Source organism: Homalodisca vitripennis, chromosome 1, assembly GCF_021130785.1.
Source record: "Homalodisca vitripennis isolate AUS2020 chromosome 1, UT_GWSS_2.1, whole genome shotgun sequence".
Lineage (NCBI taxonomy): Eukaryota > Metazoa > Arthropoda > Insecta > Hemiptera > Cicadellidae > Homalodisca > Homalodisca vitripennis.
In genome coordinates this window covers 236982491-237009918 of record NC_060207.1, presented here as the reverse complement: position 1 = coordinate 237009918, position 27428 = coordinate 236982491, and the positions used below count along the sequence as shown (strand labels likewise).

At 31.5% G+C, this 27428-nt stretch overlaps 3 protein-coding genes across 3 annotated transcripts in view; 1 reads left to right on the top strand and 2 right to left on the bottom strand.

The window, feature by feature from the left end:
- The first annotated feature begins 441 nt into the window (after positions 1 to 441).
- LOC124353168 (transmembrane emp24 domain-containing protein bai) lies at positions 442 to 12361 on the top strand. The gene is made up of 5 exons (XM_046803036.1): positions 442 to 775; positions 4823 to 4943; positions 5152 to 5222; positions 8944 to 9070; positions 12070 to 12361. Exons 1-5 carry the CDS (start codon positions 599 to 601, stop codon positions 12189 to 12191), a joined length of 618 nt encoding a protein of 205 aa, XP_046658992.1. The 5' UTR covers positions 442 to 598; the 3' UTR covers positions 12192 to 12361.
- A 1917-nt stretch (positions 12362 to 14278) lies between these two features.
- LOC124355239 (DNA replication ATP-dependent helicase/nuclease DNA2) overlaps positions 14279 to 27428 on the bottom strand; it is a gene marked incomplete at its 5' end in the record, with an annotated part of 45033 nt that continues 31883 nt past the window's right edge. Inside the window, 2 exons of the mRNA XM_046806286.1 lie at positions 14279 to 14897; positions 19436 to 19618. Of these exons, the coding sequence (XP_046662242.1) occupies positions 14736 to 14897; positions 19436 to 19618 (345 nt within the window). The remainder of the gene's footprint in view (positions 14898 to 19435; positions 19619 to 27428) is intronic.
- LOC124353167 lies at positions 23710 to 25170 on the bottom strand. The gene has a single exon (XM_046803035.1). The coding sequence runs from the start codon at positions 25018 to 25020 to the stop codon at positions 23809 to 23811; it is 1212 nt and encodes a 403-aa protein (XP_046658991.1). The 5' UTR covers positions 25021 to 25170; the 3' UTR covers positions 23710 to 23808.

Here is a 27428-nt window from a genome sequence, read left to right as displayed (position 1 = left end):
TTCAAATTAAGTTTTGTTTACAATGAACTATCAATTTAAGCTCCATCTCCAAGATGACAAATATATAGTTATACAAATTTGAGCAATGCTTTTTTAAGTCCAGGTAGCTTATAATTTAAGACTAAAAAAGATAAAACTTAAGTGAAGATTTGATAATGAAACAGTTACAATTGCTCTTTTCCATGGCCAATAATTTTCGGAAAGGCGTGTGAATAATTATTGCTCCGCTAAAACCATTTTGTTTTCTTATATTATGTCAAAACCCTATTAAATGGAATTGAAACGGAGTACCCTATTTAAAATAATACAGGAAGAATTTAATATGTACATGCCTGCACAAACCTGTGGCTAATCCAAAACTTATTATCATTTCTTACATAAGTATATCTATTTTATCCATTATGCATTGATAGTATTCAAAAGGCACTGTACCTCTACTGTTTGTTGGCCACCTCAGATAACCTAGATAGTGACATTGACATGGAAAGTAGTGAAATCAGACGTTGAAGTTTAAACTTAATTTTGTTTTTATTCGTTGTAGTTACAAAAACTGTATGGACGCTGTTTGAAGCCGTTAGTAATAAATTAATTCAATAAAATGGTGATCTTAAACTTTTTACTAATTTTTGTTTTTAGTTTAGTAAGTGTAAAAGGAATAATGTTCCATGCTGTTCCCAATGGACAGAAGTGTTTGAGAGAAGAAATTAGACAAAATGTACTCATTGTTGGAGAAATTGAAGTTGATCAAGTACCCAACCAAAAAGTAGATTATGTGGTAAGTATAATGTATTATTTCTCGGGAATGGTACTCTGTCTATGGTCCATCATCATAGGTTGATGGCTTCCTTTAGCACTTTACTTTCTGTCGTATGATTAGTAAGAAAAACAGATTGGTAGTTTCTTGAGATGTTAATGCCTGAAATATGTTATCCTTTGTGCTGAGTATTTGCTCCAAGCCTTGGACCAGAGGAATGTCTTAAAACTGCCATGCCTCAACTGATTTTAAACATTTCGCAATATTTTGGATACAAATTCTTATACCTTGGCATAGTCATTATTAAATATCATATAAAGCTAAAATTTGTTTTGTTGTTTTTCTACAGAATCTTAGTAGCCTATAGACATATATTAGCCAATATGTTATATAGCCAATTATGGTAATTTTTTACCTTAGCCACGTCGAACTAGAAAATTTGAAAAATAAAAAGGTTTTATACATGTTTGGAGTTTTAATGTATTTTGAGGTTAAAAAAGAAATTTGAAGACCTAACTCTATACTATTTCATATTTATTAGTTGTATACAGTATATGGGTAGGGTACGATAAACGGACCCGGTTTTTTATATCGAAGAATATAAAATATAGTAATAGTAAGAATAGGAGAATCTGCTATTCTTACTATTCGCCAACTTTTTTTAAAGACTCTCCTGACGTACATTTACCTCAATTTAAACACAATCTTTTCAGAAATTACCCACCATCATGATACTAGATATGCGCATAATGTTAGGACTGTTACTTTACAGTTACGTAAAGAGTATTCTACAACAAACCCCTTTTATATATCTAACATTCTATATAGAAATATTCGTGTTCATCATAATAGATGCACTCTCTTTGAATCACCCTCCTTGCCTGTTTTCAAAAATAGAGTGAAACAATGGCTACTCCAATTAGGTATCACACAAGCAGAGTCCATTATATCTGCAGATTACCGAGCGGCCTGACCTGCACCATCCTCAGGCACTTTATAATATTACACCCGACCACTAGACCACTATACTACTACTACTACTACAATACTCTACACTACCATTCATACTAGACGCTATATCAGTACACACCTAGTAGCCTACTATTAGTATATCACTACACTATTATTACATAGAACCATGCTGACTTGATCTCCCCTGGGCCAACACAATGATATGATGCCGTTGCATTATTATAGATAAACTAACACTGAATTATTTTTTTACTAAACATAATAAGCCAGTTCTCATATTAAATTGTGTTTTTTTTCTTTTATTTTAAATTATAAATTTTATGTTCAAAATTCTAGCACATTCTATTTATTAACCCTTCCAACGCGGCTAACGCCTAAAGACGCGGAACTGCCGATGCTTTAAACGCGGATTACGTCTACAAACGCAAAAGCTTTACTTTTGAAATGGCGATGAATTAGTTGTTAAAACTTCCGTAAGAGAGTAGATCGATGTTCTTTTCGACTGTCGGGACTATACAAAACACTTTTTCACCGTTGGTGGACTTTGTAACGGTATCTACTCGGGTTGAAAGCAATCGCCGCCATTTTTTGTATGGCCTGTGACGCGGCATACGCCTACAGACGCGTTCGTTTCATTCAGCTGTTTAACTACGTGTGTGTTGGTCGTATGTTGGTTATATTGTTAAACAAAGTGTTTTGAATCAGTCCGTTGTAATTCTTATACAATTATCTTATACAATTCTTATAAAATTGTTTTTACTAACATTTAGTATAATTTTTTTGTTATAATGGCTAATCCAGATGATCCAAGTTTTGACAAATGAGCGCATTTTTGGTATATAATGTGTAATATTTTTCTTCAATTATTTGTTTTGTATTTTATACCAGTTTCACCATACAAGTCTAGTTTATTTATTCTAAATAAATAAGGTTTATAAGTACAATATTTGTTTCATTTCCCTTGTAGGCTATCATATAAATAAGTTTGTGTTGAATTTCACATTATTACATTACAAAATCTTATACTGAACTTATTTATTTTATGTACTAATTATACAGGAACTTCAGTTACAATTTACTCATTATAAATAACCTGTATAAATGTAATGTAATCTGTCAAATAGTGTTGCTATGTCCATTATCCTGCAATGCAGTTTATTCAAAATTTCAAATATTTTCGTGCGTATAAAGTTCTCAAAAATATGTAATATTACATGTTTATTATTTTTTCTTATTAAGGTAATACCAAGGTATATGAAAAAAAAATTAGCATTGGGAAATTTAAAAAAAAAATATGTTTTTATGTCTTAGCGTTTGACAGTAATTTAGATTAGCGCTTTAAGGGTTAAATGCTATTAAAGATATAAAGTTCTTCATGTTAAGTTATCATGGCGGATGATCAACTGAAGCCTGCGCACAGGCTGAATGCCCATGCAGGCTTTATTCCTTAAGTATTAATTATTTAAGTAATATCTTAGCTAGATAACTAGTAAATAAACTATTGTTTTCAAAACAATTCTGTTTAGTGCTTTACTATTGTCATTAATTTTAAGTGTATTTCATGTATAGTTGATGGAATAAACATTCATTCGTTCTTCGTTCATATAGTCATCGATACCTAATATTCGCATCTCAAATCCTATTAGACTATCAATCGATATAAAAGTAGGGCCTACCTATAGTCCTTAATAACAATCATATGTTTTAAATTAAATTATGAATTTAATATTTACAGTGATCAAACAAATTATTATAACCAAAATTAGGAAAACCGAAGACGACCATATTTACTCCTCTCACAGTTATAGTTGTTTCTTTCCCAGAAATTTCACATAATAGGTTTTTCGGTACGAGTCCAACATGTTGAAGCCACGAAAAAAGCAACCAACGTCCGTATAGTTTTCTAAAATTGACTGCCATTTTTAATAATCAGAATTATGAGGTTGAGTGGTAGAGAGGGCTAAATAGCCCTAACTCCGCCTCTTGAATAAAGGCATATTTCATTCATTCAATTACTTATGTAAAATTGAAATATTATCCTATGTGTATTATTTTAGAGTGCTTACAGCTGTTGATATAGATTATTTAAGTTAATAGTTGAAAATAATTAATCAGTATCAATTGATTATATCGATGGTTATGATTAAGTAATATCGTTTGCCAATTTCGGTATAAAAAACCGGGTCCGCTTATCGTACCCTACCCTAGTATATTTTTGAATAAATAGAATAATAAATAGAACAAGAAACTAACGTCATAAGTAACATTTTAAGGGTGTTTTTATGAAGTATACACCTGGTACGATAAGTGGACCTGGTTTTTTATATCTATTAGTATAATCATCAATACATAATCTTAGTGGGCTGTATAAATCCAAACTTCACTCAATAACATCTTTTAGTTGGTCTGATTTCTGACTAAACGGAGGCCACCCGTTTTACGATTAAAAAAGTCGGTAATTTAGGTATAAATAAAATTTGATTATGAACACAAAAAATATACCTTTATTAAGTATTTTACAAAATTATAAACATACATTTACATTTGAGTATTTCAAAACTCAATTAGGTCGATGATAAGTGTGACAAAAGCGTTGTTACCAGCCGCCGAGCACCACATGTATTGAGCAAGATAATTTTTTTTTTATTTTGCCACTGTGCTGATCCCTTCATTCTCTCTACGTGTTGTGTTTATCTGAGTCCAGAAAATTGTACTTATGGTTGTTAACTTTTAAATGTTCATAGCCTGCATTTTCTAGATCCTCTTTATTATAACCTTTCCAGTAATCGGATAATTATTGAGCCCAAAACTATAGGCTTTTTGTTATAGTGATTACATGCTTGCTCAGCATGTGAGAGGCCCCCGTTGGTTCCTGCCCAAGGCTTTTGACCTTACGCCATTAGTATCAGGACAAAAACATTAATGTTACAACAATTTCTATTTTGGTAACATTAATGTTTTTATAAGAAATACTCATTACCTATTTTGTAAGTTCAGAAAATTCTTCATTTCTCAATTACAGCATTCTGTAAAATAAAGAGACAAATCTATAATGTTTACATACAGGTATTTTAAATAAACATTCTTTTCCTGCAGGTAACGGATTCCAAAGGCCACATACTAGCCCAGCACCATGATGTCAGCAAGGCCAGATTCTCATTTGTTACAGAGAATTATGACACTTTTGAAATTTGTTTTACCACCAAGGTTCCAATCCGTAAGTATTATTAATTTATTTTACAAATTTTACCTGATTTATTCTAACTACAACCAATGTTGTTTTAGTACAAACACTCAATTTGAGCATAAAATTAATATTTCAAATAACATTTAAGATACAATTAAACCGTCATCTCATTAAGATTTGTTATTAATAAAAAAAATATAGTTTCATTAACAAATATTGTATTTTTATGTTATTTCAGAACAAACTTACAGTCCCCAAGAGATCACATTAAATGTGAAGAGAGGAGTAGAAGCTAAGAACTACGAACTTGTAAGTTACTTTGTTTTTAGTTGGATTACCAATGCATTAAGTTATTCATCTTGTGAGACCAGATATCACTTTTACTTATGGTATAGTGAAATATTCCGAGGTGCCAAAACAGAAGTCAGTCATTTTTATTGCAATAAGAATTTGAATTTACAGTCAACTCCCGTTTTTCCGGGCATTGAACAACCACGTTGCGGATTAATCAGAGTAAATAATTTTGGTGAAAAAAAATGATTGCATGATCAATGTAAATTGAAAACAATTTTGCATAATTTATTAGCAAGTTAATTTGATTGCAGCTATTTTTAGATTCCCCACTTTGTTTTCAAGGGTTTGAGGAGAGGAAGGAGGGTTTACCAGCTGAGTCCAAGGTCACACACGGAGCAGCAGTAAATTACGTTAAGTGTTTGCTAGGTTATTTGGAGAAGCAGGAAGACTGCTTGGTGACACACAGTTTGCGTGAAAGTTACGTTTGACAGTAATAAGTAAGAAAGTTGGTGCAAAAACACAAATAAAATGATGACTGATTTCGTCCAAGGAAATAATAAGTAATCATAACTCATCAGTTAAACTGTAAATTGTTTATTAATTAAATTGAGTAACTTGTTTTTATCCTTAATTAATTAAATGGTTACAAATGCTTATATTAGGCAAGTTTAACCAAAAACCGTTTTATTTAGTAACTAGTTACTAGTTTTACATTGTTAATGGCTCCCTCTGTTTTAACCATGTTTTTGAGTTAACCATAGGTGGTTTGTTGTTGATTACCATGGATAATCAGGAGTTGACTGTATTAAGTTTAAAATTCTCGAATATTATTTTAATCAGTTGATTAAAACATTAAACTCGTCCAATAAGTGCTGTTTGTTGGCTTATTTTAATAATATATTATTTAATCTTATGATCTATGTCTAATCACAGCTGCAGAATTCAAGTGCTCACCGGGTCATGATTGGTGGGCTAGTCTGTCCAAAAAATAATCAAAATGAGGCCATAAAAACATTAATTTACAAACTTATAGTTTCATTTTTATCCCCCTTCAAAATGCTCCATATTTGGTCATGTACTTCTCTCACCTTCTTTTCTCTTTTCTTCAAAGAACACCCGGAGTGGCTAGGTAATTTTAATTCCCTCATAGCTTATTGTTAAAATTTTTCTACATTTTCCAGAGGTGTCATCTTATCACCATTTTGTATTTTGGGGGGAAAAAAGTCACTAGGTGAGATTTGGTGAATAAGAAGGATGATCAAGGATTATGATGGATTGTTTTGGTCAGAAACCTGTGAGCAATTTGGTTTACAGTTTAATGTGTTGTCATGGTGAAGAATCCATTCATCACATTGAGTAAAATTTAGTTGCACATAACGCAAGCAATCTCTCAAACACTTGAAAACAGTAATGTAAAAGGCGGTACTCACTATTTATCCATTGTTCCTTTATCCTTAATTCGTCCATGCACATCAAAGAAAATCGAAAATAAGACTAGGATTTTCAATTTGTCTTATTTTTTGATTTGTTTACTTTGGGGTCCATTTTTACTTCTGCTCTTTGCACTGTTCTAGGTCATACGGTGACTTTGATTCATGACCAGTGTTCACTCTATTCACAAACCTACCATAGTTTTCAACTAAATTTACCAGTCTGCAATACAACTTTTCATATCATTTTGATCTGCCATCAGCAACTTAAAACAATTTTAGCACAGAGGTTTTTTTAAACCAAATATTTAGTTAACAATTGTGTGTACCAGCCCTTGGCATCTTCTTTGTTACCCTTAAAATAACTAATCCGTTTAAAAATAGTCCTTCCAGCTCTGTCAGAAGTAGTTAGATTTTGTGAGAGCTGAAATGTTATTAATTTTTTTCTCATGGATGTACATTTATACTCAATGTCTCAAAAACTGTTTGAGATACAACAAAATTGTTATAACTAAAAGTTTTGAAATGTCATAAGAATTCCAGAACCTCCTCAAAACCATAAACAATGGAGTTGTGATTGTTTAAAGTTTTGCCATATTGAAACTAAAGGTGTGGTGGCTGTTCCAGAATTAAAATGGAATATAAAGAAATACTGATCATTCCTTTAAATTATCATATACAATACAATATCAGAAGCTAAAAAACAATTACATATTGAGAAAGCAAACTTAACATAGTAAAAATAAACAGTTATGTTTAGGGATTTCCATTACTTTAAAACACTTTAAGGGATTAACAAACCAGTACCAATCTCAAATTACAGTACCTCTAAAATCCCTCAATATAATCTAGTATTGTGATAGTTTGCAACTTGAAATGTTGCCATTGCCTGGAACCTAGACGGGACTGGAATATTTAGCAGCCTAGTCATTCCGCTTAACAGAACCATAACTTCTTGGCATGTTCTGTTGAAACTTGGAGTTCCAAAGAAGTGAGCTGTTCCAGATCGTTCTGATTGAATTAGTTCCAGTTTTTAACATATCTGTAGTTGAAATGAAATGGTGTACCAAGCTAGCCAATAAAGTTGAGATATTTTACAAGGTCAGTTTGAACTTGTTTCAACATTCCTATGGTGATAGAAAGATTCTTATGGAAATTACATCGTTCCAAATATAAACAAAATTGTTAATTACAAAATGTGTTGGAAATGTTATAAGCATTCCAGAACACTTTGTTCTTTCTCTAGGTTATAAAATGAGAGATTGATTTAAAAAAATGTAATGGCTACCATATTGAAACAACTGCCGTATCAAGATGGCCACAAACTTAGTCAAAATATTTATAAGATACTTTTTTTACCAAGTTTCAACTTGTTCGGGTTTGTTTTGGGAAAGTTTTCACTTCCACAAGCTGCATCATATATAGCATAGATATGTATCAACCTTTAAATGGCCTCCGGGGATTATGTTTCATGAAGTTATGCAGAAATTTTCGGTACCATGAAAACAATATTGCAGTAAACTGATTTTGTATGGAAAGTCTATCAGAAATGTGTTTTTTAAAAAACAATTATCATAAACAACTCTTGTCATATCAATAATTACACCAAAGACTTAATGTTTATTCCTAGCTCAGTGATTTTGTCTATTTCACAAAACAGTAAACAATAAATAAAGGATTAGTGATTTATTTTAAACTTTGAATGGGCACCATATTAAACAAGATGGTGGACAAAGTTCGCCAACTATTCTAGCTGTGGCATTTTTAAGATCACGTTTTGCACATAGTTTGTGCTTGTTTCAGTCTTTTCATCGTTATTGTTGATAAAAACATTTTTATGTAAATGTAATTAACATGTAACCGATTTTTTTAAAACAGTTTGAAATGCAACAAAATCGTTTATAACAAAATGTTTAGAAAATATAGGCTTTTAAAATTCTCTAGGTCTATAAGTAACAGTTTTATGAATTTGAATGGCTGCCATATTGGAATGAAATGGCATACCAAGCTGAACTTTGCCTCTAATGGGACATTTTCACAAGCCTCGTTATATGGCATATGTATATATATACACTTTGGATGTGGGGGTGGTTTTTGGACTCTTAGGAGTCATGTTCGTGAAGGTATGTAGAGGTTTGCTACTATGAAGCACAATTGAAATCGACCTAAAAATTGTGAAAGAACATGCATTGTTGTTAGTGTGTTAGGAAAATGAAATAGGTCTGAGTGTTGTCTTACACGTTGTTGAACATGTAAGATTGTAGTTAGCTATCACATAAATTTGCATTTCTTTCATTTCATTACAGATTGGTGAAGCAGCTAAACTGAAGCCCATGGAAGTGGAGTTAAAGAGATTGGAAGATTTATCCACTTCTATTGTTCAAGATTTTGTGCTGATGAGAAAACGGGAAGTTGAGATGAGAGATACTAATGGTAATTATTTTTTTTTTAGTGTTTTTTGACAGCTTTCTGCTTTGCATAAAATTAAGAGTTCTGTATTAGACAAAGTGTGTATTGTGTGGAACGAAACAAAATTCTTTCCAATAATCCAACATAGTATCCTTATGTATTACTATACCGCATGTTCTGGCCACAGTATAATAAGCGGCCTCCAACACAATCGGATAGTGATATAACTTACAAATTAAGATATAATATATAATTACAACAAAACAATAACATTTACTCACTGTATGTATTTTCGAGGATAAATGTGACTGTTTGTAAAACAAAGAAGACACGTACGTCACTGTTCTTGCTGCCATTAGTCAATAACGAAACATATGATTTTACTTTTAAATGTACTTCCAAACACGATTTTTCTTTGAATTAATTTTGAGCGATAGTGTCTGAACTAAATTAAGTTTTATGCTTTTAAAATTGTATTATGTTGAAGCTGTACTTTTATATTTAAAATAAATCTATTTGTTTTAGATTACATAAAATAATTAAACTATATTTAAATGACGTTTGAGCAGCCTACTTACGATTACTTTAGCCAATCTGAAATGGTATTTCTGCATGTACTGCTGCCGTCAAAAGAACATTCATTAATAAAAAAGTAATAGTTTATTTGATTTAAACTAAAATCGTTTATGATTTTTCATTATATTCATAATACCAATTTAGAATGTTTAAAAAAAGTCTTCTCAAGATCGTTTTTAGATACATCATGTTTGTTCTTACTTTACTTGCAATTTTCACCTTTAATTCCAATTTTCAACTCGTAAATACAAACTGGACAATTCGGATTTAAAGGAGCAAAGTCATTATCTTGTAACCATTTAAAACATTGCTCGGTGTTTATAAACATTTTGAGCCACTATCTGCATATTCATCGCCATTGTTCTTGTGGTTGTCACTAGCCTTCTCCTACATAAGCGAAATAAAGAAAGCTGGCAATGATTATGAATATCTATAGGTCAAATGTCGTATTCAATAGTACCGATAGTTAAAATCGATCATCATAATCCGATTGCGCTGGAGGCTGCTTATTATACTGTAGCCATTATGTGTACAGTATTCTGTCAGAAAGTTACAAAGCATGAAACTGTAAAAGAATTTTAAACCCACCATTGCAATTATATATTTATTTCAGTAGAAATATTTCACGATTAGTTTATCTCACTACACCAATATTGCTGTCTGTAACTAAATTGTACTTTAATATGGTAGACTAAATTGAAATATTAGAATAATAGCTGAGGATTGTGAAATTGTATTGTTTCTTTATACACTTCTACACACCTCTAGTTATTTTTTTCCTCAACTCACAATCGTTGCAATACTTTACTATCAACAATCAAAAAGTGTCTTTTCAAAACTTAATCAATGATTATTATTAGTTGCTAATTGTTTATTTTAGTTCAGCTAACAATTTTAAAAAATAAAAAATTTTGGAAAATTTCTATATTGCATTTATACATGTTTAAAAAAAATTCGCGTCAAAACGTTTTCCATTTTGATCAAAACACGTGGAAAACAACAGTTAACGAGTATACCGCAATTATCTTGTCATCGTGGTAACCCAATCTACAATCTTCGCTAACGGCCAGCTAAATCCTATGGAGTGACATGTATCATCATCTTGATGCTGCTACATACATAAAGCTGCATGCAAAATTTCAAGTTATTTATTTATTTTTTTAAATTTCAAGTTACAGGTCAGTTTTTCTCGATCGCGTGGACAGACAGAAATTAATTTCTTCAGCCCCTCTAGAGATAAGCTTTGCTAATGCTTAGTCAATAAATACCATTAGATTACTAGTGCAATGTTTACCTAATATCAATAAGTTATATTGTAAATCAAAGATTTTGACATTTTGGATACTTTCATTATTTCATAATCTTGGACCTCTTTGGAGGTCAAAGAGGTTTTTATGCCATAACGGAATGTATACTGTGTGCCTAGATATGGTATGTTATAGAGTGGTTTCATGTGAATATGTTTGTCTTGCTTAACCTAAAACGTGCTAGAATTGACAAATAGACAAATATAATATAGAAAGTATTCTCTATGTACAATGTATACGTCCAACATGTTTTCTGAATTACCTATGGGAAAGCTGATTGATAAATATCTTTTTTAAATTCAACCCAGAACTCAATTGTTGTCAATAAATGATAAAAAGTCCTTCCTATTCTCCAAAATGTTTTTATTGCATTTTGAATTATTTCTGGCAAATTTACGTTGATGCTCCAACTCTGTTATCTTTGTTTTTAGTGCCATTTTTTGTTGTATTAGCTAAAATTATATTTGACAGAAGTAATAAAATTCTTAAAAAGAAATTCAGCTCGATCTCCAACAGCTCGGCATGATTATAATACATGCAACAAAATCATCTTTGAAAAAACAATTTGACATTTTATGGAATGAAAACTGATTAGATTTTATGGGAAAAAAGATTTTTAAACTATTTACCTGAGGAAATAAAAAAAGAAACTAATTATAACAAATTAGAATTAAAAATTAAGAAGTATATTACAAACAAAGCACTTTACCCTATTAATGAATTGGTAGATGAGGCCAGAAAATAATTGAGAAGATAGTTTATCGCAATCTAAGTATTGAAAAAGTAAATATTAGTTAAAACAAATCAATGTAAATGTAAATATTAGGTTTAGAAACTCATATTTTAGTAGCAGTATTGACGCTATTCATATACATGTAATGTATTGTATATTTGTGGAATAAAGATGATTCTCTCTCTCTATCTCACTCTCTCCCTCCCTCCCTCTCTCTCACCCACCCTCTCTCTCTCTCTCTCACTCACTCACTTTTCTCAGCACTGAAATAAATTTCAGCTTTTATATGGGGATCAAGTACTATAAACCTGGTTTCCTAACAATAAACATGTTTACAGAGTCAACCAACAACCGAGTCCTCTACTTCAGCATAAAACCTGGTTTTCTAACAATAAACATGTTTACAGAGTCAACCAACAACCGAGTCCTCTACTTCAGCATATTCAGCATGTGCTGCCTGCTGAGTCTCGCCACCTGGCAGGTGCTGTACCTCAGGCGATTCTTCAAGGCAAAGAAACTCATCGAATAAACGCTCACAGTCCTCCAAACGCTTCTGTAAATAGTCGTTTTGAGTCTCCAACGCCCTCATCTTTCATCTTTTACATTAATATAGCAGTAGACAATGTGAGAATTTATGTGTTCAGATTTTGTAAAAGCGTGTGAATGTGCAATGATGAATTATAAAAGATTTACAGAGAATTAGTTTTTTATTTAATCCAAGCTTTGTTTTTGATAAAATTGGAAATCCCATTATACCACTGTAGTGTTGTTTTTCTGTTTGTAATCAATTTGAATAACAAAAAAATCAAACTAGTGAAAATCAAGGTGCTCCTGCAATGTAAACTTGTGTACTGTCAGTTGGTTTTTTTATTTATTTTATTTAAACTCACCAGTATTTATTAGGACCAAACAGTTCCATGTTAAAATCATGTCATTGTCTATCTGTGCGATAACTCTTGACAAAAAGACACTAGAGACTTGAAACTGTGTACAGATGTTTTTCATGATCCGAGGAAGAAGTTTATTGATATTAGGAGTCAAAAGGTGAAAATCCAGTCCATACGTCAAAGAACTCTTTCATTATATACCGTCAGGTTCTTGAGTAATCTATCTTTTGAATTGAGAAAAAGAAGTTTAAATGTTCATAAATATTTTTTACACAAAATTATGAAATCCTTAAAATTTAGTTTGAGAATTTTATTTAACTAAAATTTAATTTCTTGCATAAAAATCCCAGGATGACAGATTTTACAATCATTCAAGTACACTTTAGATGTAGTTACATACTACTTGCCCAAACTTGGGGGATTGTATAAAATTAACACATTTCTGGATAAATGCTCATATTTTCGAAACTCTAATTTAAGGCTAGAAGTAGTGAATGATCTTAAAAAATAATTTGGATTTAACAAAAGATTTCATAATTAGTCAGCAAACATTCAATGTAGTCAAATTATTTTCAACACTATGCAAGCCTTCTTTAAAAAAAATTGTCTACAATTAATTTAAATCCTGGGTAAGTTATTGTTATAAGGAATGTTTCAAAATGTCGCAATATTTCAGGGCATATTTGTTTTTCTAATATGAACATTAACAGGAAATGAAGATGAATTTTGAATTACCATTATAAAAAAAAATAAATGAGGGGGCCACACACCATCAATTGAAACTGTTTGGTAGACCACACAATGGGGCCTAGTAATAAAAATTATATTTTGAGAACTAAGCTGGATAGCAAATAAATAAATAAAAAATACCAGTCATGAAATAAACATTCTTCTCTTTTGAATTTGGAAAAAGAAGTTTTAAATTTTCTATAATTATATTTTTTACATAAATTTTTCTCTCAAAACTATAAAATCGTTTACATTAAGTTTAAGATTTTTATTTCACTTATATTTAATTTCATGCATAAAAATCCCAGGATGACAGATTTTATAATCATCCAAGTGCACTTTGTATGTAGTTAAATAGTGCTTGCCCAAACTTGGGGGGCTGTATAAAATTAAGAAACGCATTTCTGGATAAATGTTCATATTTGAGAAAGTCTAATTTAACCCTAGAAGTAGTGAATGATCTTCAAAAATAATTTGGATTTGACAAAAGATTTCACAATTAGTAAGCCAAGATACGTTGCACCATTATTAGACACAGGATACATGCATGTTCCACCATTTCCAAAAGTTTATGGATCAGTGATGTTGCAGGTTTCTGGTCTGGACAAATAAACAAAATCAAAACTCATCAAAATATTGGTTGAGATTACAAACCGTTATCCCTCCACATATTGTGCCTACTATATTGCCTACATAACATAGGCACCACAACAAGATGATACAATAATCAATTACAGATAATCTGCTAGTTAATATTTAACTTTAGTTTCATTAACAACTACAAGAGATAAAATTGTGAGTAAATAAAATCAAATAAACATACCACACCCTTCAAATAAACATGTATTTGAATATTACAAATATTAAATCTATTTACATATGTAATTATCAACACTTTTCGGAATGCTTCCTTACAGTAAAATAGGATAAATCAGGTTATCAGTCTTGAAAATGAAAAAAAAAAAAAATCACTGTGGAAAATATCTTGTAGTACAATGATAATAAGAGTGAAAATCTTGAGATGCTCTAGAGAGAAAATCAACGAACAAATGACAGAATAATGGTAATTGTGTTATACACTTGTCAATTTGATTTATTTTCCCTCACAATGCTCAAATCCTTAATACGTTTATGATTTGCAGCATGTGAAAAAAATGTATCCAGTCTTTATTTAATCAATCTCAGATCTATTTATTTTCCATACAGTCTATCAATATTTTTTAAAGGTTACAGCCTGATTGATAGTTTAGAATCTGGTTAAATATATATTTTGTTATATCCTTCATCTACTCACATTAACAATTAAGGCCCCCAAAATCAAGCTTTATACGACAAACAAAAGTGAATAAAATACCATCCCAATTAGATGTGATTTTGTGACCGGAGAATCGTCTCATTTCAAAAGTGATATTCAATGAGATGGTTGATACTATAAGTGGAATTCTGGAGATCGATTGTCAGGAAACTGGAATGATACAGTCGTCTGAGACGGATCTGAAGAGTGAAGAAAACAGTTTGTAGTCTCGCAGCAAGCTGAGGTTTCCTATGATGATCAGTTTGTGGCGAGCTCGCGTAATGGCCACCGTCAACCGGTTTTTGTCTCCAAGAATGTCAGACTCCTGTAAACATACACCTTTAGTCAAATTACTAACCAAACAGCAAACTCATTTTACCATATCCTGCAGGTACTTATTAATTTCCGCTTTAATGCTAGATCTTAAAGCCTATCATTTCAGAATAATAAACATTTTTTCAACATAGCACATCAACTTTTAAAAACAATTTTTAACATAATTATATAACGTACATTCCACCAGCTTCTTATATTTGTGGAACATTTTCAGTTATGTGGGTCTGATTACAACTGAACCTTGAACACAATAGGTCTCTCAGGAATAAAATTCAATAATTATTCGAGTGTTTGTTTTTAAATTAAGATATAACGTGCCAAAATAATGTCTTGCATGCAATTTACTTGTAATATACACAAAAAAAAATATGACAGTAATGAATTTACTACATGGTTCCACATGATACATGAAATGCCTTTGCTCTTTCTCAACAACAAAAAATTGCCATATATTATAAAAAAAACAATTAGCACTTCCAATGTTTGTAACCTTATTGTTTGAGCTAAAAATAAATCCAAATATCAATAACATTTTGATGGGAATAAACTCTCTGAAACAGAAAATGTTACAGACAAGTAAAACTGTCACCTGGGACTTAGAATAATGCTACCTTGATAGAAAACGACATTGTGTAATTTTCACCATTATTATTATTATACACTTAATAGTTTTCTTTGTTTTTTATAACTAATTTATTTAAAATATGTTATAAATACTTAGATAATAAATAAATAAACAAAACAATGATTTCTTAAACGAGTTGGTAAGTTGCCTGATGAATTTAAGATTATCAATATTAGAATAATTAAAAGAAATAATTCTATTGATAGCTACTCAATTTAAAATTACTGGCAGCAATTTACTGTAACAAGGGTGATGAACGTTAAAAGCAAAATTATTTTAAATAAATAAAATTTCCGCCTTTTCAATGCACCCACTTTTAGAAGTGCAAGTATGGGAGATGAAGGAGCATAAAACGCTCTTTCCAAGAGCCCTAAAAAATTGTATGACAACAATTTAGTATTGAACGTAGCTACACAATAAACAATCTTTATTCATTTTTGTAAATTGAATAGTGTCAATTGATTGAAGTGGATAATTTTCTATTAAAATTGCAATACACCATAAAAAATACATTAACATCAAATGCTAATATATTACTGGCAGCAAAGTTCCTTTAAGGAAAATAAAAACTTACAAACAATATAGTCTTTCTAAATCTTTTTTATGAGTAATGCTTAGGAATGTGTTTTTAAACTCTTGAGTATAAGGTCTTTTTCTTAAAAAATTCCAGTTTGTGTCGAAGCAGTATTGCATGGATGTGGCTTATCATATAATTTGAGACAATTACGTTGTTTGTAGAATCTTGGAGCATTGGAAAAACGAGTAATTGTAGTATCACTAGATAAAGGAATACAACATTTTTCCAATATATAATTTTTTATTTTGTGCAAGGCCTTTCTGAATCAAAGATTCCATCATCAGGCATTTTACAAATTATCAAATGTTTACATTTTTGTAATAATAATTAATTTTATAGTAACATATGGTAAACAATTTGGATGTACAGTTAGCCAGTATAAAATATTTAATCAGAATTAAATTTTAATTTTTTAATAAATATTGTGATGAGACCAATTATTAAGATTATTATTAAGACCAAATATTAAGACGGACCAATTCAAAATCCAGTTTTACTCTCATCACAATTTATTAAAAAATTAAAATTAAATTCTGATTAAATATTTTATACTGGCTAACCGTACATCCAAATTGTTTACCATATGTTACTATAAAATTAATTATTATTACAAAAATGTAAACATTTGATAATTTGTGAAATGCCTGATGATGGAATCTTTGATTCAGAAAGGCCTTGCACAAAATAAAAAATTATATATTGGAAAATGTTGTATTCCTTTATCTAGTGATACTACAATTATGTTGTTGTTCAACATACAGAATACTATCTAAAATACATAGGTTGTAAATTGTTAAAATTTTGAGGTTTGAAAAATGCTGTATTACAGAGGTGTCCTGTTTTAAATTTAACAGTACTCTATCGCTTTTGTTTGCAAAATGAAAATCCTTTTAAGATTTCGATAATAAGTATCTCCTTAGACACGTACACCATAAGAAATATGAGTTTGAACGTGTACATAAAAATAGTATTCAGAACAGGTACGTCACAAAAATGTGACATCTTCGTGCATACAGTCCAGAATTAGTTTGACATATTATTTGGTCAATATGCTTAGGTTAACATCAAGGTTTGTACAAAAAAATTTGGTATTCTCTAGTTGCTATGTAGTGCCACTCAATAATCGTGCTGCTACCCTCACCTATTCAGCAACTTACTTTTTCTTTTTTTTTTTCTTTCTTTTTTTTTAGAAAAAAAACTTACTTTCCAAACAACCTCATTTGAGTATAGCAACAATAGTATATCGTCAGTTCTATTTGAATGCCTTAGCAACTACATTCGTTGCGCCCTATATCACTAACAATTAGATTTAACGAACATGTGTTAGTTTGTTAGTTATACAATGGAAAAATTAGGTGGCATAATGTGTGATGAGATAATTTCAGCTGTCACAGCGCTATACAATCATAATTTATGCAAAAAATCACACCTCTTATCATTTCAAATTGCATAAAATCCATCATAATTTATGGCACTTACCTTTTGTGGGATTATTAATAAAATTGTTTTATTCCAAATAAAATAGTGTACTTTTTATTTACGTACTCTTTTCCTCTTTGGTTTAATCAATATAAACAAGAACATTGTCCTTGCATAAATGTTTGTCCTCACTGATATAACAAGGAAAATTAAAAGGCAACATCTCAGTCAAACAGCAATATCCTGGGAATAGTTTGCCATCTTCACAAGTTTTTTTACTTTTTTACTGATAACACAAATAAAAATAATACAAAAATATGTTATTGCAAATAATAATTACAAAACATAAATTTACATGGTAAAGTATAATTTTCTTTGTATTAGCTCTGTACAATTTATTTGAAAAATGATTAAATAGTAGACATTTAAAAGAAAAAAATTGTTAAATTATAAAAATTAAAACCCCTATTTCAGTGAATACTAACAATTTGCCTACCAAAAGGTCAATAACTAATTTTTCTGCAATTTATGTAACAAACCAATATTGTGAGCTGTGGTAGGGATCGTTTTTGTCAACACTTCATTAGGACTTTATAAGATGGCAGGGAAGTTAAAAGTCAGTGCCTACAATGGTGTTAACAAAGTTATGCCTGATACTATTTATAAGATTTAACAAATGTATGCTTGAATGGAAAGGATAACAGGATTAAATAAATATGCCATTATTACAACAGAGATATGAGATTTCAGGAACTAGTAACTGCTCTTTTCTTCAGGTTTAAATATATCTCCAAAAGACTATCTTGTATAATTTTTTTATTAAAACAAACAATGAAATATGTGCCTGAAAGCTATGTGACAATCTGCATACTATGCATTCTTTCAATCTATAATTAAGTACGACTTAGTTATATGGGGAAACAGAACAAAACTCAATGAAATTCCCTTTCTACAAAAGAAGGCAGTTAGGATAACATCATAAGCAAAGTTACTGGACCATTCCAAACCACTTTTCATTAAATTAGATTACAGACTGCTATTATTTTATACATATATTTGAGTCAGTACTATACATTATGAAAATATACTCGATCTCAAATTTTAAGCGGAAATCTTCATAGCTATAATACCAGAAATAAAGATACCATTGTAACGCAGCATTGCAGGCTAAGCATAACCCAACGTAGTCATATTTCAACTTCTCAAAAAATATACAACAAATTAATAAATATAGTTTAAAGTATTCTGTATATATTTTTAAAACAAAGCTATACACCTGGTTGCTAAGAAACCCATTTTATTTAACTTTCAGTGAGTTTTTTTTAGTATTAGTGATATGCATTTTTAGATTTCTAACAATTCACTATTTTTAATTTAGTTGTGTAAAGTTTTCTTCTTACACTAAGAAATATAAATTTTTTTAACAATAAAATCACAAATACAAGTATAAGATTGATGTATTACAGAAATATTTAAATAGTACTAAATTTTAATAAAACACAATACTTTCCAATATGGTATATTTTTTGAACAAGGCCTTTCAAAACCAAAGAATTTTTTTGTGGAGTCGCCTGATGACGAAAACCTTTGGTTTCGAAAGGCCTCGTCCAATAAATACCATATTGGAAAGTAGCCTATTGTTTTATTAAAATTTAGTACTATTTAATTTTTTTTCCAATTGCTCCAAGAGTCTTCAAGTTAGAGAAATATTGTTTGACTATGTCACTTAGGTCTATATGACTTTGTCAATGCATTCTGTAAAATGACAATAAACATTATTTATTATTTATGTTTGAATCCTAAAACTACTGTCAAGCATGCAAGATAGTAAGTAAGTATTCATTGTCAATGATTGAGAGCTAGAAGCTATACTTTACTTTGTTCACATAGGAAGTATGTAACTTACAGTCGGTTTCCTGGAGCGGGTGCAAGAATACAGAATGACGTCCTTGTCACGACCCTGGTACTGGTCCACGGTATTCACCTCGATGCGACTGGAGCCTGTGAGACACGCAGTACGCTTGCGTAGCAGCTCCACCTGAGCTCGGTAGGGTGCGATCACACCTACACGCTCCCCCGCCACTCCACCCTTAAACACATAACTTTAGCGTTAAGTATAGTTTCATTATATCCTGTACAACTTGCCATTTTTAATTTAAAAGCTCATCCTAATTCTGTGTTTAAAGTTTGTTGTTGACGATAAAAGGGTTGAAAGGATAACAGGATTTTGAACATTTGCCATCGTTACAGGTTATAAAAGGTATAACATAATGTTCCGAGGATTGGAATCTATCCTCTCCATCAGGTGGGAGAGGTATTAATACATACAAAATTAATAACGAACAGAAAGAAGTAAAGAAGGGAAAGAAAAGGGTTCAAACATACCCAAAAACAATTCAATAGGTCTAGTTTACTGAGGGAGATAACTGTTGGAGTTGGTGGGGTTTGTTCCCTAACTATCAGAGGTTCTTGCTAGCCTCAACAAGGGTGTGCCATGCCCTGCCTGCTTTGACTGGAGGAGCTGGTTCAAAGCTGGCCTCCCTTTCTTCTGGGGAGACATGACTGAGATTAGTGCCCTAATTCTTCCTCATGGATCTCGATAAGAGACGGCCCCTACTCCCTAACCTTACCCATCCTTTCACTCTGAAAGCAGTGCAAAGGTTCTTACAGGATTAAGTGCAATTTATAAGCTTCTTGTCCTAAGAGAGAAAAAAAAAAACATGTTTCATGCCCCTCATTCACATTCGTTTTCATTGTTTGAGGAAAGTAGGGATGGATGTTATTCTCGTACGCTACCTGATTGTAATACCAGTCTGTAGCAGTCTTCAGTTGGGCACTGATACATTACTAAACGTTAAATGTTAATGTGTTATCATTTTCCTAACAGGCATGTGATGGAGGATTGTTGAGTGAGTAATGTGACAATTTACATACAGATTTACTTCACAAGTAAATTCTTCAGGCTAGAAGAACCAACTTTAATTCCAAATCAGTAATTTCAGTGTAGAAGATCCCAACTCATATCACAATTCCTAGATGTACACATGGTGCTCTTTAAAATAATCACGATCTTATCTAAAGCCATAAATTACCATTAATAAAACCATTAATTATGGCCACCTTTGCAATCTGATAATTAAATATTATCAAGGCTACGGATCCCAACCTTGGCACAGAAAAATCTATTGCAGTCTCACTTTTACTTACACTCATTGTTCTGAACAAATTGCAAACAGTTTTAAACAAAATTGACACAGTCTATCTGGTTTTATCAGTCAAAGACGAAGACATCAAGTATCAAGTAAGTCAAGTATCATTCAAGAAACAAATTCTACACGTATCGACTTCAATAATGTTATTTAGTAACTTTGAATGTAAAGTAATTATAAATTGTCTTTAAGTATTTATAAACAGTTTCAAACTTGAAACAAGAGGAGCTAATAGCTTACACTTTCACTTGACACAAATATACCTGTAATAGTTACAAATATTATTAACAATAGACGTAATTCATGGAGCAATTAATGCTATATAGATACTATCATCAACAGGAACCATCCCTAACAAAATCAAGTACAGTATGGAAGGGTAGGGGGGGAGGGGCAAGGAATTAATACTTTCACTTGATACAAACATACCTGTAATAGTAACAGTTGAATTTGTTTGCATAATATTTATTTGAATATACTATTACAATACTATTGCAAATTTATTAAACAAAAACCCCAAAGTTTGCTATGTTTCATGCAAATTTTTAAATATAAAAATGTACATAAATTTTCATTTTTGAAAGGTCCTGCTGACAGAAGAGAAATAGTATAAGCCTACTGAATTTTAAATAGGATTTAATGATGCCCGGGTAAATTCTATGTTTGGACATGCACCATCATAGAACTCATTCTTGTTTATGTAGAAATGAAGTTCATACAAAATTTAAAGCCTATGGATTACAGTTTCCTTGAGATATCTTCGCTACATTAATACATTCACCTATTTGTTCATTGAGTTAGACTTTTTTCCTTTATTACATGAACATGAAGTACAGTAAGTGTCATACAAAATTCGAAGAGTATGTCATTACACAAGTAAAAATGTGAATATATTTTATGTCATTTAATATTAGTGCAGTTCTTTCTCAGCTTCGCATTGTCAGGAACTCTTCAAGGGTGTATATTGGTCTTTTCACTAGGTAGTCTTGAAGTCCTTTCTTGAGTCGATTTCCTGATAGGTTTCTGATGTTTTCTGGGAGCATATTTTTGAGTTTTCTACCAATGTATGATGGTTTTTTTACCAAAAAGAGCAGTGCGGTGTTGAGGCAATATGTATCTGGAAGCATTACGGGTATGGTAGGTGTGGATGTCACTGTTGGTCTGGAGGTTTAGTCTATCAACATGTATGATTGTTTTAAATATGTAGAGAGCCGGTACTGTTAGTATACCCAGAGACTGGAAGGCTTGTCGGCAGCTTTGAAGTGGATCCAGTCCAGCTAGAGTCCTAACTGCTTTCTTTTGTAAAATGAGTACTCTGTTAAGGTTTCCAGCAGAGCTGCCCCAGACAACCAGTCCATGTAAGATATGTGATTCCACTAATGTGTAATAGGCAGTTTTTGCAGCTTCTAAAGTTCCAATCCATTTGATACATTTTAATATGTAGAGTCCTGTACTCAATTTTTTGCAGGTGTTATTTACATGTTCTATCCATGTAAACTTGTTATCTGTTGTAATACTCAAAAACTTGACCTGATTACCTACTGATGTATTGGGTAGACTTGGTGATTGGTCTTTTTTCCTACTGAAATGCACTTGAGTTGTTTTGTCGGGGTTTAGTGCTAGGTCATTGAGTTTGCTATACATGAGAACATTTTGCAGTGATGTTAAAGAGTTTACATAACTTTCTTCTGCTGAGTCATCTTTTATTAAAAGGGTTGTGTCATCCGCATACATTAGACAGAGAGTGCTGTTGTTTTGGAGAAATGACGGAAAGTCGTTAGTAAACAGGATGAACAATATAGGGCCTAGCACAGATCCCTGAGGAACTCCTCTGGTAATTGGTTGCAGACTAGATCTGACTGTGCTTGTGACACCGGATGTGGTAGATTGTAACTCCACAACTTGAGATCTTCCATGTAGATAGCTTATAAACCATTTGTTTGAAATGTCTCTAATTCCCAGGTTTAAAAGTTTTTTTTGAGATCAGACTGTGCCCCAAGCAGTCAAAAGCCTTGTTATAATCCAAAAATAGAGCTGTAACATATTTTTCATCATCGATGCTATCTATGATGGTCTCAACAAGGCTGATGGTAGCAGAGGTTGATGACCTCTGTTTCTGAAATACGTGTTGGCAGTCTGTGAGTAGGATATGGTGTTTGAGATGTTTCATTAGTCTTGTCAGAACTAATTTCTCAATAATTTTGAAAAATATAGAAATCAGTGATATGGGTCTGTAATTTTCAGGTTCTGATGGTGATCCTTTTTTATATTTAGGATATACTTTAGAAACCTTCAGTCCAGATGGAAAATGACCTTGAGCGGTATAAAATGACTGGTTTATAATTGCTGTGAGAGGTGTGTCTAATTCTTCAGCACAATGTTTAACTATTTTCGGTGAGTACTCGTCTATGCCACTGGATGATTAATTTTTTAGACTGCAGATTACAGATTTTACCTCATTTATAGTTGTGAGAGTCAAATGAAATGGTTGTGTTATAGGAGAAACTGCAAGAGCTTATTTCATTGCAGTGTTGAAATAATAAAAGTTCCAGTGACTTAGGTGCTGAAATAAAGTCTTCACTGATCTTTTACATTGACTTCCCACTCTATTATTTTTTTCTTTAGACTCTATAAAAAGAATAATGTCATGTGTCAAAAACTATGCTGTACTCAGTTGTTTACAAATTGATTTATTCTGACGTTTTTCATTGCCCTCATGGTCAATGATACCAATGTAAAAATACACTTAAGATCAGCCAAATCCCATGGAGTGTCATTCACTACCATTGAACTCAATGTTGCTGTATAGGCAAAATTTCAAGTTTACAGGTGAGTTCATTTTTAAGTTATCATGCGGACAGACATACAGAAACATGTTTACAGCCCCTCGAGTGATAGTTATACAAATATTTTACAACTATAGAACAAAATTTTAGTTTCTGTGTAGAGGGCTTGTCATTTTTTAATATCTAAAAGGTTAAAGTACCATTCATTCAAAACCTTATCATTTATATTAATTTGATTTTTTTACATAGATGAACAAAAACACAGTTATCTGGATCAAGCCATATCATATTTCACATTTTAAGTCAATCAACTCCCGCAGCATATTGGCTGTTACCTCAGTTGCCTTTTTGCCTCCATAGTTGAGACCTTTTCTTGCTCGCAATTCCAATGGTTTTCGTGATTGTTTAATTGGGTCAAAAGGCGCAGGATCCATACAGATAGGCTTGAAGAACGAACAGATTATGAACCCGTAGACAGCTTTACGGCGAAATTCCTCTTTCAAGTCCTCTAGAGAAGGAACCTTCACTCCAGGTACGGTTGTTGAGAGAGAGTCATGATAGATCTTTAGGTACTCGTCTTTGTAAAGTTTCCGTGACTTCTCCGAACAATTTAGAAAAAAGAAGAAAGTGAAGTCCAACATGGGAGACCCGTATCTTGAAGTACCCAAGTCAAAGAACTTAACGTCGATTGGAGATCCATTTTCATATTTGTATAAAACATTATTTCTGCAAAAGTCTCCATGGCAGATGACACCCATAGGTTCTTGGACAGTTAAAATACTTTTCAAGTACACAAGACTATTCTTAAGTTTATTTTTGAAATGATTTATTTCTTCAATCTTCTCACCATTTTCCAAGAGAGGACCTGCAGCTCTGTCTAAAGCTCCAGCATACATATATTCTGCATCTTCCCAATTATACTCCAGGAACCTTGTTTCTACCAGATTTTCTACAATCTTGGTGAAGTCGTTCAGATTTGACTGTTTAGCTGCAAAAGACAGTGCATGAAAAGCACCCAGTTTTCTAAAAGCAAGCGCACAGTGCGGGAAGTCCAAATCAAGGATTTCTGGGCTTAATTTAAACTCTGATCTTCGTAAGTCTTCAAGAACTATCGTGTATTCAGAAGGATTGTCAGTTTCACTAGCCGTGCCGTAGAAGTAGCGAGGGAATATAGTAATTATCGTGTCGTTTCTGTCTAGTAAGGGAAGAACTTTTTCATACATGAACACCTCATTCCGAAACTGTTCATCTAAATTGAGCCAGACCCGAGTTAGCTTGTCTTCCATACTGTTCTTGACCAACATCGGCTGTTCCACCAGCCCTTGATCACCCTTAAACACCGCCATTAAGAAACACACTGAAGAAGCGAACTGAGCCTCACCCGAAGAACCGTCTTCAAATTCACACCTCAGAAACTTCACTTTGCCTTCGCCCAGTCGGCCACTAGCTGCTATCCAGGGCATCACTCTGTCAGTGATTACTCCGAGTGTTGACATTGAAATTTAGTTGTGTAAATAAATCAAGCGAATCTTCGCTAAATCGTAACCGTAACCCTCTGAGATTAGATCACAAACACATCAATATACACTAGTTGCAATTATCTTCAATCTGCATTCTCTCAACAACGTTTTGTGTAAACTGACACTCTACTGATACAACATTCTCATTATATGTTCTAAGAAAGGTCAGATTATGATAGGCTTTTCCAATAATTTAGATAACTTTACAGTCGTCTAACAATTATAAATATAATTGAGCAACAGATAAAAGACACCTTTAGTTGTCAACTGTCGGTTCAAGGTGATTACTTGTTCTTTATGTAGTTCAAATGATTACAGGTTATATAAATTTTTGTTTAAGTATTCATAGCTGATTTGTTAATAATAAACCAAGATAAAAGTGCACTGTAATAAAGAGATCAACCTTGAATCCCACATCACTGACAATAAATATTTTTTTAATAATATTTCTTAATAATTTCTTAATAATAAATTTTTTAATAATTTTTTAAATTTTGTCTCTCAATGTATTTATTTATTCAGTTATTTATTATTTATTTAGTTTTAATATTGTTGAGTTTTAAAATTTTATCCATGTTAAATGTGTTAATAGTTATTTATTATTGTTAATTTATATAGATCTGTTGGTTGTTTGGTTATTGTTGTTATTAATTATATAGATTTATATATTTGCTGGTAGGCTGGCTGGATTGAGTAGGTAGAATCTGAGTAGTTTGTTTTAGTTTTAGTTTAGTGTTTTAGTTTAGAATATTTTAGTAACTTGACGAAGTCTATTGTACCATTGAATGTGTTTAAAGACCAATAAAGATCTTGAATCTTAAAAAAAAAAAAAAAAATACGAAGTGGTTTTATTGATTTTTTCAATTACTGAACAACGACAAATATCCAGTTAAATCCGGTATTTCTTCACAATCCTTCCATTGTCAAAAACAAACTTCAAACAAAGGATAACTAATAATATAATAATGTAGAACCATTCACTCTTTATCATGTTTTTAACTTCATTTTATCTTAATAGCCTATTTATAGGACTGTAGTTAATCTTAAAAGATAACATTTGCTGAAGTGTTTAGTTTTTTCAATAACCTTTCCGGCTTAGTCATAAGGAAGTAGGTAAATTTTTGTGACAACTATATGAGGGGGCTAGAATCAAAACTCGTCATGTCCATTATGGGTAAATGTTCAGAAATCCAAAAAAACTGTTTGGAATATTTTCTCTTTTGCAACATAGTTTTTATGGAAATTAATGTGTTAAAGGATGAAAGTAATGTCTAATAAGATCCATTTCAAGTCTAAAAGGTTGAATAAAAGGACTTTATAGCATAAAATAGTTTGGACATGGCAAGTTTTGTTACAAACTGTTGGACATAACTAGTTTTGTTTCTTACCTTCAAGGACATGGCTAGTTTTGTTGCTGAGAAAGAGAGAAAAAATTGGTTTTTATTGCTAGTAATAATAATGAAACGTTTACAGGTTTGAGAAAAAACACACACTTTTATTGTTACAAAACTGTACAGTGTTACAAAATCTAAACTAGTTGTTTTGCTAAAAAAATAATAAAATTTATTTAAAGGCTAAATAAAAGGCTTCATTAACCTTGAAAATGAAGCTATACCGTAGCTTCCTCAATAAACTCTCGTGGTTCACACCAATCTTCATCATTGCCATTATTATTATTCACAACATGATCAGCTGATGTCAAATCTTGTTTATAGTATAATTGTGAAGGTTCATTTTGCCAATCTGTACCGAAATGTTTTTTCAATCAATTATCCACATCATTGAGTTTTTCGTGTTTTACTTTGACATTGGAAGAAACAAACACTTTAGACATAAAATTAATGGACTTCCCTTTCTTACAAACACGCTTGTATTTACCAAAATCGCTCCTATATTCAATTTCCACCATGTAGTTTCCACAGTACTTAAAAACTAGGAAACTGTTCCAAATTAAAAGGTAAAGAGTTGTAATGTTAAAATGGTCAGTTATGATTCTGTCAACTTAATCAGCCATCTGTTTTTAAGGGACATGGCGAGTTTTGTTACCAAGTGGACAAGGCTGGTTTTGATTCCAACAGCGTGTTGGACAAGACCAGTTATGTTTCTAACCCTGATATTTAACTATATATTTAAACAGGTTTTGGCAAGTTTTATTTCAAACTATCTACACATCTGAATAGAGACATGCATAGAGATTAAGATCACACTCCTAACTCAATTTCTCAAAAAAATGGACATGGCGAGTTTTGATTCTAGCCCCCTCATATTATTTATTTATTCTCATGTGATTTATATGTATTCAATATTTCCAAAACTTTTTAAGATGTTAACAAATTGTTTACAACAAAAAGTTTAAGAAATATTTTTTTTTTCTCTAAGTTTAT

What these genes read in the sequence shown, in the direction of transcription:
- LOC124353167 (XM_046803035.1), bottom strand. Translation starts at nt 25,020, where the DNA reads ATGTCAACACTCGGAGTAATCACTGACAGAGTGATGCCCTGGATAGCA.
- LOC124353168 (XM_046803036.1), top strand. Translation starts at nt 599, where the DNA reads ATGGTGATCTTAAACTTTTTACTAATTTTTGTTTTTAGTTTAGTAAGT. An exon ending in ACCAAAAAGTAGATTATGTG is followed by an intron (nt 776 to 4,822) that starts GTAAGTATAATG and finishes CTTTTCCTGCAG; the next exon opens with GTAACGGATTCCAAAGGCCA. An exon ending in TGAGATGAGAGATACTAATG is followed by an intron (nt 9,071 to 12,069) that starts GTAATTATTTTT and finishes ACATGTTTACAG; the next exon opens with AGTCAACCAACAACCGAGTC.